Genomic DNA, 14,428 nt, shown 5'->3' with positions numbered 1-14,428 from the left:
CTGCTCCCGTATCGGAGGTGAAGCCTTTAGGAGCAGTCCTGCTGCCCAAAACCGCCACAGACTTAGCTGCTTAAAGGTCCAGCTGGCTGGCAGGACCCAGGCCTAGCATCGGTCAGCAGCTGGCCAACAGCCCGTGGGCTACAGGCCCCTGCTGTGAGCTGCTCCTGCAGCCTCCAAATGGCTGGACCCAGACGTGCTCCTGGCAGGCAGAGCCCACAGCCCTCTGGATGGGAGGGCAGGGTCCACCCTGGAATCTAGCTGGCCTCATCTTGCCGACACAGGTGACCTGTCCTGACTGGCACAATCAAGGGACCCATGGGGCACAAGCAGTTTGCAGAGGAACTTCCAGCTCACTGCTGCACAGCCTTTCCAAGTGCCCAGAGCATGGCCTCTAATTGTGACCCCTCAGTGCAAGAAGCCAAGGGTCCTTGGAGGAATGGTGACCCCAGTCTGGGCAGGAAATGTACAAAGTGAGCCTGGAACAGCTTGAGCCAGAAACCATGGGTGCTGAGACCCACGGACTGCCCAGGGGCCAAACCTGAGACAAGGGGAGCAAGGGAGGCAGCATGCTGTCTGTGGGTCACCACCCACAGGAGGGAGGCAGGGAAGGAGGGAGGTGGGGATCCGGAGTAGTGACAGGGAACAAGGCACCACGGCCACCAGCCTGTGACACTCTCTCATCCGTGGGGGGACACACTGCGGGTAGAGCTGAGGGCACCGGATAGTGGAGAGCGTCCCTGCGTTACCGATGGGTAGCAGCCTTTAGAGACCACAGCTAACTCGGCGGTGAGAACACAGTGAGCCTCTGGGGGCAGGCTGAGGCCCGGTCACTCCACAGGCAATGCCCAGCTGATCCGACACCCCCAAAGTGAGGGCGGCCTGTAGGGCAACGGAGCCTCAAGGGAGACAAACTCTGACTGGGGACAGAGATCGCTGTCTGCAGCCACCCTCTCCAGGGTTCTGGCAGTGGGGGGCACACAGGTACTCCATGGCCCATGCTCACATTCTCTAGGTTTGAAGGCAGGGTCCTGCAAGAGGCAGAGCTGGGCCCCATCCCAGGACTGGCCAGGCTCACCCTCTTCTGGGTGAGAGGGAGCAGGGAGCATCCTTAGCCAGGGTGGGGATTCGGGAATTCAGGGAACTTTTCACTTGCGGTTGACTTTTTCAGGGTCCATCGCCACCCCAACTAGAACCAGCCCCCCAGGCGCCCTCCTCCCATGCACCACTGCCAAGTGTACTAACGCAGCAGGTGGCGGGAATGTGGCAACTCTCGAGCCCCCTGGCTGGCTGCCCGCCCAGTCCTGCCCACTGGACTCTCCCGCCCCTGTGGGCGACAACCCTGGGGAGGCGGGCATGGGGCAGGGTGGAGATTGGGGCAGCAAGGACGCGAGCTGCAGGCCATCCTCGGTTTATTTGTTCTGTTCGCTCATGGAGATGACCAACTTGGGCCAGAGACCCCACGCTCCCTCCTCCCGACCCAGGGCACCAGGCCTTGGAGTTCCTGACCCGGTGCCCCTGGTGACGTCGGCCCTGTCCACGACCCCCAGGTTAGCTGGGTTCCAGGAAGCCTCCTGAGGAAATGGCTCACGGCTGCAGCTCCGGTGCACACCACCTCTACCATCACTGGTATTCGTGGGTTATCGTCACTAATACGTGTGGCCATGGGGCCAAGGGGGGCCAGTGGGGAGAAAGAGCCAGGCCGTCTGACCACCAGGGCTTGGTGTGGGCCAACCATACAGAAATGGGACCCAGGGAACCCAGGGCAAGCCCCCACCATGCCTGCCAGCTTGAGAAGTCTCAGGAGCCAGCATGGAGCACAGATGTGTCCGTGCACACACACGCCACACACGTGCACACAAGCACGCATACGTGCACACATGCCACGTGTACACACACGCACACATGCACACACGCATGTACACGTGCACACATGCCCCCCACATACACCAACCCGGGTCAGGGCCTCCTTCACGCCCTCCTCAGAGCCCCGCTGTGCACACGAAACACCACGAGGGCAGGCTCCTGGCGGGAATCACAGGACGAAGGGACAGCAGGCCCAGGCCCCTGGCGGCAGCGAGGGGCAGCGTCAGTCCAGAGCCGGCGCCCCCTCCCTCTCAGCCTCCACTGGCCCGGTGGGCACATCCGGCCCAGGCAGGGTCCCGTCCGTATTGCCCTCGGCGCTGCCCTTGTCACCACCACTCTGCTGCTTCTGCCGCCGTGTCTCCTTGTACCGCAGGGTGATGTCCCTGGGGGCAGCAGGGCGTGTCACCCCCAGCAGGCCTGCACGGCCAGAGCAGAACCACGCCGACCCAGATGCCTCTCAGACCCACCCCGGGACACGGTGCGGCCGCTCCTCTGGGGCCCCGGCGCTCACCGCAGGAAGAAGCGCCAGACGGTCCAGGTGAACACCAGCACGGAGCCGAGCGTCCAGCACTGGGCGATGTAGAAGGGCAGGGACAGCGTGAGCGTGTGTGGGTCGTACTTGACCACGATGAGCAGCTCCGTGGCGGTGATGGCGGCCACCAGCCAGGCCTGCTGGCCCAGCTTCTTGTGTGGCTTCCTGCAGAGGGAGGGGAGGGCACGGCTGAGAGAGCTCGGGCCCCGCCCCCGCCCGGCCCCTGGCCCCGCCCCGCCCCTGGACTCACGGGTCGTCCATGAAGTCGTAGATCTCCCGCATGGCCACGCCGCCCACGTTCACGAAGAAGACCAGCCGCAGCAGGACTAGGTAGTGCTCGGGGGGCAGCCACAGCACGAACTTCAGGTAGAAGGTGTTCAGCTCTGCCAACAGAAACTGGGGGACACAGACCAGTGGGCGCGGGCCCTGCCCCCGCGGGCCGCGCGCGGGAGACCGGCCGGCCTTACCACCAGGATGATGCCGCACACGGCCAGCCAGCGGCGCAGGCTGGAGGCGGGCTTCCACTCGAAGCGCACCCAGCTGTAGGGCGTGAACTGGAAGGCGATCCTCTTCATCTTGCCCCTGGGGGCCAGACGGGTGCTCAGCCAGGGCGCTGAGCTCCGTGCCCGGCCCAGGCCCCCAGAGGGCCCCACCCCCAGTGACACCCACGTCTTTTCCTGGACTGTTCCTGTCTTTGAAATCCAAGTAGAAATGACAGAGCAGCCGCACCCACTTCGTGAGCAGGGCGGCCTTCCAAAAAGGGACAGACTGCCCTCCAGCCACCAGGGGCCTTGGCGGGGTTCCCACGGGCAGCCCAGGGTCAGATCGCAGGTGGAGATTAGAGGAGGAAAAATCCTCGCCCGTCACCCTCCTGCCCAAAGACGTGTCAGGTGGAGCCTGGCCTGGACCTCAGGGGCCACCTCCAGGCCCCACACAGATGCCCGGGCCCCATAGAGAAGGGCGGCGAGGAAGACGTACTTGTAGGTTGGAATGTTCCAGAGGCCCTGCCACTTGTACGTCTTGAGGGACAGCCACTCGAGGGTCTTCATGCCGCAGTAGATGCCCAGCCCGTTGCAGATGAGCACGTCCATGATCCACTGGGGGCGGGAGGCAAGCGCCGGTGTACCACCAGCTCTGTCCTGCCTCATCTGAGGGGACCCTGCATCCATGTCCCTCCCCCCAAGGACAGAGTGGGCCTGGGTAAAGGGAGGCGCTGAGACCACGACCACCCAGTGGGCGTGGCTCCCACCCGAGGGGCTTGGCCGGCACCTACGTGGTCCCACCAGCACTCGCTGAAGTTGGGCAGCTGGTGCTCCAGGCTGTACTCCAGGAACTCGAACATCACACTCACGATCGTGCATGTCCACCAGTCGCGGATCATCAGGGTCTGCAGGCCGGGGGACCGACGGGGATGCCCGCTGCGGGTCAGCCCCCCCCAGCCCAATGCCCCCCACCCCGGGTAAGTGATGCCCACAGGGTGGGCAGCTGCCCCGGCTGCCTCGATTTAAGACTTTCAGGTGAGTCCACTGGAAGGCGGGCCGGTGGGGGCCGCACGCTCGCTCACTCAGGAGCAGGACGGCACAATGGTGCAGGCACCGTGGGGCCCCTCTGGGGCCACCGCCATGCCCAGGTCAAGCACAGGTCAGGGGCCCCAGTGGTTTTACAAACCCTCTAAACAGCTTGCTCGTCTTGCCCTGGCCCCCAGGCACTTGCCCACTCCACTCAGACCACCAACCTGTGGCCGGGAAAACAGCCCCAGTCCCTAGGGCGGGCCTGCAAAAACGAGGGTATCCCGTCCGACAATCAGGTCACCTTACCTTCAGGTACCAGCCAAGAAAGTGTGCAGGTACAAAGCCGTCCAGCTTGTCCTGTGGGCGACAGGATGCAGGCCTCACACACGCCCCCCCCCGTGACAGCCCTGCCCAGGACCAGGTTGTGTGATGTCCCTCGCCCCCCATGCACACGGCTGGGGCCAGCTCCCACCCAACTCTAGGCCCCAGGGGCAGCCCCAGAGCCTCTCTGAGGGACAAGGCTGGGGTCTCGTACACATGCTGTCGGACCATGTGTGCACGACACACCCTGACGGCCAAGGAGAGCAGGGCCCAGCGGGGACCTGCTGCCACCATGCAGTCTGCAGTGCCTCAGGGTCCAGAGCACCCACAGCAGGGGTAGCACCCACCCCCCCAATCCTCAGCTGCTTCTGCGAGGTGGCGCTGGCCGGCCACCCCCTTCTTGGCGGGGGCTCCTGAGCCCATCCTTACCCAGACGTTGTGGAAGGGGTCAGTCTCATTGTCTGCATCGTAGATGAGGCAGTTCCCCCCGTAGTCCCTCTCCGGCAGCGGGACCCCCAGCCTGGGGTCAACATACTTCAGAAACTGGCGGCCGTCCTGGACAGTCTGCAAGGGCACCCAGGGAGTCACCGCCAGCAGCACATGCGGGGTCTGTGCTGCGCAGAAACCTCTACCAACCGTGCGTGCAGCACACCTTTCCAACATGCAGGTCCCAGAAGACTGGGGGAGTCCCAGGCAACGCTCCACACCCCCACAGGGCCATGGTGTCACTGCCCCCTCCCCACGTCTGTGTGACACAGTTCACACGACGTCAGGACAGCCGTTCCCAGACACGCCAGACCCCAGCACTAGCCAAACACTCCTGGGATGGCACCTATGGAGGAGGACGTCCCCCAGCAGACACAGCCTCACTCCTCTGGGCCCCTCTGGTCACCAGCTGGGGCTGCCTGTCCACCAGGAAGGGGGCCCCACGCACCCATCATCAGGACCCTGTCCCCCCCAACCCCCACAGCCAAGGGATAAAGGGGAGGAGGTGCCAGGCTGGGCGGGCAGGTAACACTCAGACCTGCATCTTGTCACATGACTGAGGTCCCCATCTCTGTCTTGGGGTCTCTGGGAAGTGACCCTCAGACCATGACAGGGTTAATAACTGAAGTCACCCACTTGTGTTTTGGTGATCACAGGGTCTGAGGGTTATAAAGGCTGCGTTCCTGAGTCAGTCGACCAGGTCACAAGGGGGTCAGATTCTCAGACACTCAAACCTTTAGAAACAAAAAACTGGACAAACAGAAGCAGTCTGTGCTGGGCACCTGAGAGCCGATGTGACCCAAGGAGCCAGGTCTAGACCCAGCCACGGCCCCAGAGGTCAAGACCATGAACTCTCACTCCAGCAACAGGGGCCCCCTTGCTGACAGCTTCCCCTGGAGAAGGTCGCAGCCTGGGGAAGGAGGGCGTGAGAGCGAATGTGCTTATAGATCCGTGCAGACATTGCGTCAGGGCACACACGTCCCTGCGGGGGCAGAGGAGGGAGCTGAGGGACCTCCATGCCTCAACACCCCAGGGCAGCGTCCAGATCTCAGGCCCTAAGACCATGTCCCATAAAGGACCAGGGCTCCTGGGAGAAAGGGATGGTCACAGGGCTGGCAGGAAATGCCCACAATGGGCCTGGAGCGGATTCTGGTGCCAGAAAAAAGGCAGTGCTCAAAATACAAGACAAAACAAAGCAAAATACCAAGAACCCACAAAGATGGGGCATGCGAGGCACACAGAAGCCAACTGAGAGCTCCCAACGGCCAAAGTGACGTGAGCAGCGACATCAGTGAGCTGGCGGTTTGTAACCCCAAGTGCAGCACAGACACCCATCAGTCACACTGTAAACGAAGAACTGAACTCAGTAACGAGCGTCCAGAACTCCAAACCATGTGCTGCTGACCCCCATCCAGGAAGGCGGCCGTACCGAGCGACCTGCCTCCCGAGAGCACCCAGGGAAGGGACCTGACGCCCCAGCCAGGGCTCAAGTGGCTTCGACACTGAGGGGTACGTTGACCACACGACCCCAATCCCAGCTCCCGAGAAAAGCACCAGACAAACCCCAATAAACCCTGATACCAAACCCCAAGTCATTCCAGGGAAACGGCAGACAGCGTCTCTAGTGAACACACGTGCACAGAGCCTCGGCAGAATACCAGGGAACTGTGCAGCAGCAAAGAAAGCGGTCGGTCGCCACGACCGAGTGGGATTTACACCAGTGATGCCGAGTGGGTTCCAAATACTCCATATTAATAAAAGGAAAACCCACACGATTGCCCCAATTGATGCCAACAAAGCATTCGACAAAATCCAACACCCTTTCAGGGTAAAAAACACTCAACAAGTTAGGAACAGAGGAGAGCTTCCTCCATTGGACGAGGGGCACCCACAAAACCCCACAGCTAACAACATGCTGAGCGGTGAGGGACTAAAAACTTCCCCTGCAGGCAGGGGCTCGAGCCTGCCCACCCTCGCCGGCTCTGGCTGACTGCGCCAGTTCCAGCTGGGACAACAAGGCATGAAAAAGAAGGAAAGGCGCCAGCTTGGAGAGGAAGAGGGAGAACCCTCTGCGTGTACAGATGACGTGACCCAGGACCCAGGAAACACTCAGAAACCCACCAAACAGCAGCAACAACTATTCCAATAAACAAGTTCAGTGAAATCACAAGACACACGATCGATGCTCAAAAATAAGTCATGTTTCTATACACTAGTAACGAGCAAACCAAAAAGGGAATTAAGAAAACAGTTCTACTTACAGAACATCACAAAGAATAAAATCCTCAGGAGTGCAAACACATACTCTGAAAACTACAATATGTTGTGACAGAAACTAAAGACATTAACAAACATCAAGACGTCCTGTGTTCACAGACTGGAAGACAATCCTGCCAGACGCGACCCCACATGGCCCTGCCAGCACCCCATCTGCTCTCGTTACAGAAGTGGAAAAGGTAATCCTGAACTCCCGTGGAAATAAACACAAGAGCGCACACGGGACCAAAACCAGTGACAAGGAGAAGTGGGAGGACACACACGTCCTGGGCCCACTGCCCGCTGGAGGCGCAGCACTCTTGCCCCACCCCCGGCCAGTCCTCAGAAGTATCCAGGTCACCACAGGGGGACTGCGGTAACTCCCCCAGCCCAGAGGGGCCTGGAGACGTGAGCACTAAATGTTCTGTGGGATTAGGAGAAAGAGAGCGAATCTGAAACGTATGGATTTTAGTTAGCAATGAGGTGTGGATGTCAGTTAGTTGTAACAAATGAGTCACATTCATGTCAGACGTCCATACCAGGGGAAGCTGGGCACAGGACTTATGGGAACGCTATACTCACTTTGCAATTTCATAAACCTGTTTTTAAATACAAGTTTTATTTGAAATAAATAAAATACTGACCATAAAAAACCAAGACAAAAGCTGGTCTCCCAAGAGTCATGCAAATGGCCAGTGAGCACACGAGAAGCGGCTGGACACAGCAGCCATCAGCGCGTCCAACCAGAACCCCTCGCCCATCAGGACGGCTGCCATCCAAAAGAAAAGTAACAGGTGCTCGCGAGGCTGTGGGGACACCAAGCCCTGGGCCTGCGGCTGAGTGTAAAATGGTGGCACCGCCGTGCAGAGGCACAGAACAACCCCGACCCCCAGATGAAGGGATGCGTGTGCGCCGAACTGAAGCCAGCACCTGTGCCAAACTGCAGGGTCACCCAAACAGCGAGCCCACTGAGGTCCAGAATCAAGAAAAGCAGGAACACCAGGCTCTCGGGGCTGCTGTGGACGTCTCTTCCCAGGACGTGAGGAAGCAGTGTCGTCGGGGACATGCACTGACTGGTCACGAGGGGCCACAGGCGCTTTGGGGAAGACAGCAGTCTCTCCACACAGATGAGTTTTCCACAGCTAGAAAACATGGCAGACCGCCAAGCACTGCTCCCAACGTTAAGACACTTCATGAGGCTCGTTTTAAGGAAATGGAGTCCACTGATCCATATATTGGGAGAAAAAAGAAACATTTTGACCACCACAATCTACGCGGTGAGCTGAAGCAGCCACCCGTCGTCCTAAGGGAGAGCTGGTAACTCCAGGGTGTCTCCAGGGAAGACGCTGTGGCATGTCCTGCATCGGCCAGTGATATGCAAGGCCGGCCTGGCGCTGCAGGCCACGGCTGTGTGTGTGGAGGGGTCAGTCAAGAGCTCCACTCTCTCGGCAACTAACATGGGTGTGAGGGTGTCCGCCAGCACTACAGGGAAGGTGCATTAAGTGCTCACCGACCGAGACTCCGGCCAGAAAGCCTCCACATGGGACCGTGTCTGGAAGTACCCCAAAGGCCAGGCTGTGCTTGGGATACACAGTTAAGACCAGTTATCGCCCTTCCCAAGGTGACAGCTGAAGCAGCACAGACCCTGGCCTCCCAGAGGAGCCAGTGTCTGATCCCAACACAAGTCTGTCTTGTCCCTTCAACTGTGAGCCACACAGAGGAAAACTGAAACCATGGGGACCATCTGAAGAAAACAAATCTCAGAGGGAGAGTGTGAACAGTCGGCTTCCACAAGAAGACTGACAAATAGCCTGTCTCCAGGCCCAGGAGAAGCAGCGGAAGAAAAATGAGCCAGAATGAAAGGAGAAGCAAGCAAGGTTCTGGGAGCTCAAAGGGGCCTCGTCACGGCTGCAGACGAGCAGCTTTAGCACCCTGGAAACACTCCTTTATCCTGAACCTTTTTTGTAAATGTTTGCATACCGTCCTCCCCACTTTGGTCAAAAGATCTTTTTCTGCTCTTAACTTGTTTGTAACGTGCAGAGTCGGTGGATTCTTCATATGTCGCGGTCTCTGAAAAGATGTTATTACCTTAAAGCTCACAAATTCGAAATGGTCTGAACCTAAGTCCCTGCACAACTCAGTTTTCTGTAGGATTTTGACCTAAATTTTCAGTGTCACGTTCCCTCTGCTCCAACATGAACAGAGCTGTGGTTCCTTTCAGGCAGGAGAGTTTATGTACCTGGAGGCAGCTGGCTGCACCACAGGCTTTAGCAGAGATCGGGCGCTCACAAGTTATGTACAGGCTGGGCTGGGAGAAGCCACCTGTTCACCCTCTGGAGACGCCAGTGGTCTCAGTGAGACTGGGGAGCACAGGGCTCATTCTGGCATCAGCGTTCTGCCTACGTGACGTGCTGAGCCCGAGCTATGTGCGCCTCTGTCCTGACCACTTCATGTAACTGCCGTCCGTCACTCAATATACTCTTAAAAACAAAACCTCTATAGCTCATTCTAGCCTGGCTTCTTTGAAAATACAGAGGACCATACTGAAATTGGAGGAGGGCTGCTTTAAGGATTACGATGTTCTGTCAAACTTAAACCTTATCCAATTTATGGAAAAGACTAGAGTTGCTCCGCATCACATCCGTGTTTGTTGCACCTAAGTGGAGCTTCTGAATTTAGTACTGCTTAAGATTTTCATTAAAAAAATTTTCTCATGAAAACAGAACTGCACAGAACTCTTACACGTGTGCGTGTCCATGTAAACTGGTGACACGTGCTAACTGTGCACAGATCAGCTTCCTGGGTCAGTGCTGTCCTGTCTATATGCCGTGCAACCACCAGGGAACTGGAAGAAGGGCACACGGGGCCTCCCTGTACAAGTTTTTACAACTTCTTGTGAATCTAGAATTATTTCAAAACAAGGTATTTTTTAAAAACCCTCAAAATTGAGATCTAAATGTAAAATCTACAACTATGAAACTTTCATAAGAAAATAGAGGAGAACATCTTAGGAACATGGCCGTGTCAGACAAAGAAATCTTACACATGACATCAGAACCGCCAGCCAGAAAAGAACGAATGACTACGACTTCATGAACGAAGGACCAGTCAGCCTTGGAGAAAACGTTTGCAGATCACACATCCCACAAACAACCTTGTACCCGGACTACATAAAAAGCTGTCATAACTGAACACTACTAAGCCAATATTTTAAAAAGGCAACGACCTAACCAAGGGGATGTTTGCATAGCTAATAAACACACAGACGCTGGGTGACGTGATCAGCCATTGGAGGAACGCGAATCAGAACTGGCTAAGAAGCTGCTCCCATTAAGAGTGGTTGAAATGAATGATCTGACAGTCCCAGGTGCTGACCAGGACGTGAGACTCCCAGGTCTCACAGGGCTGCTGGGAACGCCGTGGCACAGCCCTTTGGGAGCTGTGTGGCAGCACCGTAAGGCCCAGGCACAGCCGTCACAGACGCAGCAGCTGCCCCAGAGACAGCAGCCCAGGCGCACACGGACGGGGCAGGGTGACAGCAGCTCTGTTCACAACAGCTCCAAACTAGAAACAACTCAAATGACTCAGCATCTGACAAATGGACACACTGTGGCACGTCCATGTCACCAAGACCGCTCAGCAATAAAAAGTAGCGGAGTGTTGACAACACAAACTGGGTGAATTTCAGAGGCATCAAAGGTCGCGTACAGTTCTGTTTGTAGGAGATTCTCAAAGACAAAACTAGTGATGGAGGGGAACAAATCAGTGGTTGCCAGGGGTTATACGACTCTCAAGGGCTAACACGAGGGAGTTTGCAGGGATGGGACTGTCCTGTGTCCTAACTCTGGTGTTTACAAATATAAATGTATTAAAGTTCACACACCTATGCACCTGCCCTAAAAAAGTAAAATTTACCCTCTGATGATAAATCACCAGCCACACACTGACAGTTCTGAGGTTGTAAATAGGGAAGTACTTTGTAAACTAAAGATCACTATCGAAACATGTGTTCACTAAATTAAGCAGAACAAGGGATATTACTAAAATGGACATTACTGACCACAAATCCTGATCCAACACTTACTAAGGAGGCAAGATTCCAAGCTCCACTGGCCATCTCCCAGAATGTGTGCCAGGAGAGAGAAAAAGCACACCAAGCCACAGCTGGTCAACCACAAAACAAAAAACCAAAAAAACCCCAGTGAGGATTGGCCCTGGGTCCACCTCAAACCCCCAGAGCACCTGTGTCGTGGGATCAGACGCGCTTCTCTCCCCAGGTGTGGCCTGTGCCCAGATCTGGAGCACCTGCCACTCAAAGCAAAGGTAGCCTATCAGGCATCCACCCCTGCACCCGTCTGTCCCGCTCGGCCCTGCCCAGCTCGCCTAAGCCAGACCATCAGGGCGGGCCCACGCGGACACCCTGCACCAGAGTCCAGGCCCGCTGCGCTCCACGCTTACAACAGATTCTGCTGGAAGGTGAGTCTTCCCACAAACGCATCTTCCTGGACGGTCCCCTCACAACCTCTTGCCCACTTTTGTTGGTCCAGTCTTGCTTCTGTGGACCCCAAGAAGGCAGATATCTGCCAAGAAGGACTCCCAGTGGTTAATGGAGCTCAAGTTCATAACCAGAGTCTAGCGGCCATTGCCGACAGATGCCCGCCTCTCACACAATCCGCATTTCAGGGAAAAGATACAGACTGAACCTTCAAGCTCCTGCTGTCTGAGCCGACCCTAATAAGGGAGTTCCTGGTATGGTCTTTTGACCAATGGGCTGAGACCTGCCATGTCCAATTGGAGCTTCTGACCAATCACAGTGGCAGACCAATCAGGAACCAGGGCGGCAACTTTACAAAAGGCACCCTCCCCTTTGTCTCCAGGACACACTTTAGGTTTACCCCAGAGGCTGTGTTTCCCCATTTTGCAAGTCATTCACTTGAATAAAGTTTCTCCTTTTTTCCACAGAAAGTCCCCTCCCAAACTCTGGAGGGGCTGACGTTCAAAACCTTCTCAGTCACCTTTCACTTACCTGGGGGCCACATCATCACCTAAATTCCCCCAGTTTACCCAACCAAGAAAAGCCACTTACCTGGAAGAGTATGAAGATGAGAAACAGCTCGTAGACCACACTGACGCACAGCCAAAACCTCCAGTAAGCTACAAAGACACAGAGGACACAGCATTAGGAGCCCAGGCCGGCTGCTCCTGGCAGAGTCTGTCTCGCACGGAATCGTGGCTCCTAGACACATGTGCCACCTGTTCCGGGCCCCTCTAGGTCCCCAGCAGAGACTTTATACAGCAAGACCTAACTCAGAAGGGAGCACAGTTTCTCCCTGAGTGCCTTCTCTTTCCTTTTCTTCCCATCAGTCTTTAAATCTTTTCTTTTTCTTGTCTCACTGCAGCAGCCCACAAGGCCCATAAACTGTGGCACAGAAGCAGTGACAGCAAACACGCTTGTCCTGTATTTACTAGCAATGCTAATAGGTGAAATAGGTTTGCAGTAGGTTTTTGGTGGATACCTTTTATCATGTTAAGAAAATCTTTTAATTCCAGTATGCTAAGTTTTTATCAAGAGTGACTATGAAATTTTATTTTTCTGCATTTGAGAGGATCAATGTTTTTCTTTAGTATTAATGTGATGAATTACATTACCACATTTCCTAATGTTAAACCAGCCCTGAATTACTGGGATTAAACCCAATTTGGTCACGGTGGTTTGTTATAGGAAACTGTCTTCAATTCCAACCAGCACACTCAGGAACTTGTCCCTCTGCTCACTACATTACAACACTGATTACATGCTTGAAAGTCAATGAGAGTAGCTCTTGAATGTACTCACCACCAAACAAAACAAGCCTGCAACTGTTAGGTGACAGAGGTGTTAACTAACCCTCCTGTGGTGATCACTTCACCACCTCACGCACCTCACATCGCACTGTACACCTTACACTTTCACCATGTCCTGTGTCAACTGCATCTCAATAAAGCTGGGGGAAAAAGACCCATCACTCAAAATTCCTTTATCAGCCAGGACTCCTCTCTGTACCACCTGCTTTCACACCCTCCAATGGAAAGCTCAGCTTTTCACTGGGGGACGAGATATAACAGGAGAAGTCTAGAACTATTCGAATATGCAAATGATAACGTTTACCTTCCAAGGATCTTGATAATCCTACTTAATAAAGGCCAAGGTATCCATTTTCCCTTCGCTTATGTCTGTAGGAAAAGTCAGCAGCCTACTTTTAAACACGAGTTCACCTTGAATAAAAACGGTGGTGCTCACAAACTTCTAAGACCCTGGACCAGGAGACCCAATGCTGGGCCATGGTTGTTCTAGGGAAATGTTCCTGCAGGCAGGGAAGCAGACCGGAGGACGGTCAGCCAGCTGGGGGTGCGAGGGGGTACCAACGCCCGACGTCGTGTCTCTCTCAGTAGCAGCTCATGGCACAGGGTGTCCCCATGAGTCCGAGGGTCAACCCAGCACCCTCAGGGAACAATGCCTCACGTACTGATGGGAAAACAGCCATGGAGCTTCATGACAAAGCAGCCTGGCACAGGCAGGAAATACAAACGTGGTGCGTTCTCAGGGAGGTTTGCTAACATAGTTCTACACACGGGATAAGCAGCTGAGGTGAAAAACTTATTCTTCAAGAGAAACAGCTTGAGGGCGGGAAGCTTAGAAAGTCCTCCCTGGTCCAAAGGCTTGTGGTGAACTAACTCGGGTCGCCCTCACGCCCAAGGCTGCTTCCAGTCAGTGCCCGGCCCGTTGGCAGTGGGGCCGCCCCAACCACATTGGTCCCAGGGGCTCGGAGACCGCGCCTGAGACAGCGCTGTCTCTTCCCCCATCGCTGCCTGTCGCCGGGGGCAGGCCCTGCGCCCGCCCCTGAGAGAAAGGTGGGCAATCTCGGAACCTGTCACTCTCTCCCTGCATCGCCCACCAGGGCCCAGACCTGCCCACGCCTCCAGTACCCAGCAGGCCCTCCCCACACATTCACACCACCAGGATCTCCACTCCCTTCACGACTCCTGGGGCTGGTTCCCAGATCCAATATGCGACCCCCCCCATTTTCTTCCTAAACATCAAATCTTGGCACCTCGAGGCCCTGGCACCATCCCGCCAGACGGACGTGCACATCAAGAGGATGCCTTTCTCTCGGACAACACACGTTTCGGCATAAGAGCCCCTGCGCACCCTCTGTGGGGCCAGAAAATCCTCCTCGCCATTCGTCTCGGTGTGCAGCACTGACCACGGACGCACTTCCACTGTAAGCTATCTTGAGAAGTTGGAGGATGTCCTGCCAACCACGAGACGCTTGGGAGCCGACGGGCTCCCCACGTGAATTACATCAGAGACTGGCAAGGAAACGTGGAGTTTACACAAAGCAACTCAACTGAAAGAAGGGCAGAGCAGGGCTCAGAAATGTCACGCTGCCCTCTGCACAGGGGACCTGGCTTAACACTC

At 55.9% G+C, this 14,428-nt stretch overlaps 1 protein-coding gene across 1 annotated transcript in view; it reads right to left on the bottom strand.

Annotated features, from left to right (window-relative positions):
* Positions 1–1,392: 1,392 nt before the first annotated feature.
* The window catches only part of PTDSS2 (phosphatidylserine synthase 2), a 35,256-nt gene continuing 22,220 nt past the window's right edge, over positions 1,393–14,428 (bottom strand). The window contains exons 4-12 of the mRNA XM_033119179.1: positions 12,056–12,123; positions 4,657–4,791; positions 4,213–4,263; positions 3,669–3,782; positions 3,374–3,492; positions 2,863–2,977; positions 2,646–2,791; positions 2,375–2,560; positions 1,393–2,246 (exon numbers count right to left, since the gene is read on the bottom strand). Coding sequence (XP_032975070.1) covers positions 2,087–2,246; positions 2,375–2,560; positions 2,646–2,791; positions 2,863–2,977; positions 3,374–3,492; positions 3,669–3,782; positions 4,213–4,263; positions 4,657–4,791; positions 12,056–12,123 — 1,094 coding nt within the window. The 3' untranslated portion in view covers positions 1,393–2,086. The remainder of the gene's footprint in view (positions 2,247–2,374; positions 2,561–2,645; positions 2,792–2,862; positions 2,978–3,373; positions 3,493–3,668; positions 3,783–4,212; positions 4,264–4,656; positions 4,792–12,055; positions 12,124–14,428) is intronic.

The sequence above is a fragment of the Rhinolophus ferrumequinum genome, chromosome 11 (assembly GCF_004115265.2).
Source record: "Rhinolophus ferrumequinum isolate MPI-CBG mRhiFer1 chromosome 11, mRhiFer1_v1.p, whole genome shotgun sequence".
Classification (NCBI taxonomy): domain Eukaryota; kingdom Metazoa; phylum Chordata; class Mammalia; order Chiroptera; family Rhinolophidae; genus Rhinolophus; species Rhinolophus ferrumequinum.
This window is presented reverse-complemented; position numbering and strand designations above follow the sequence as displayed.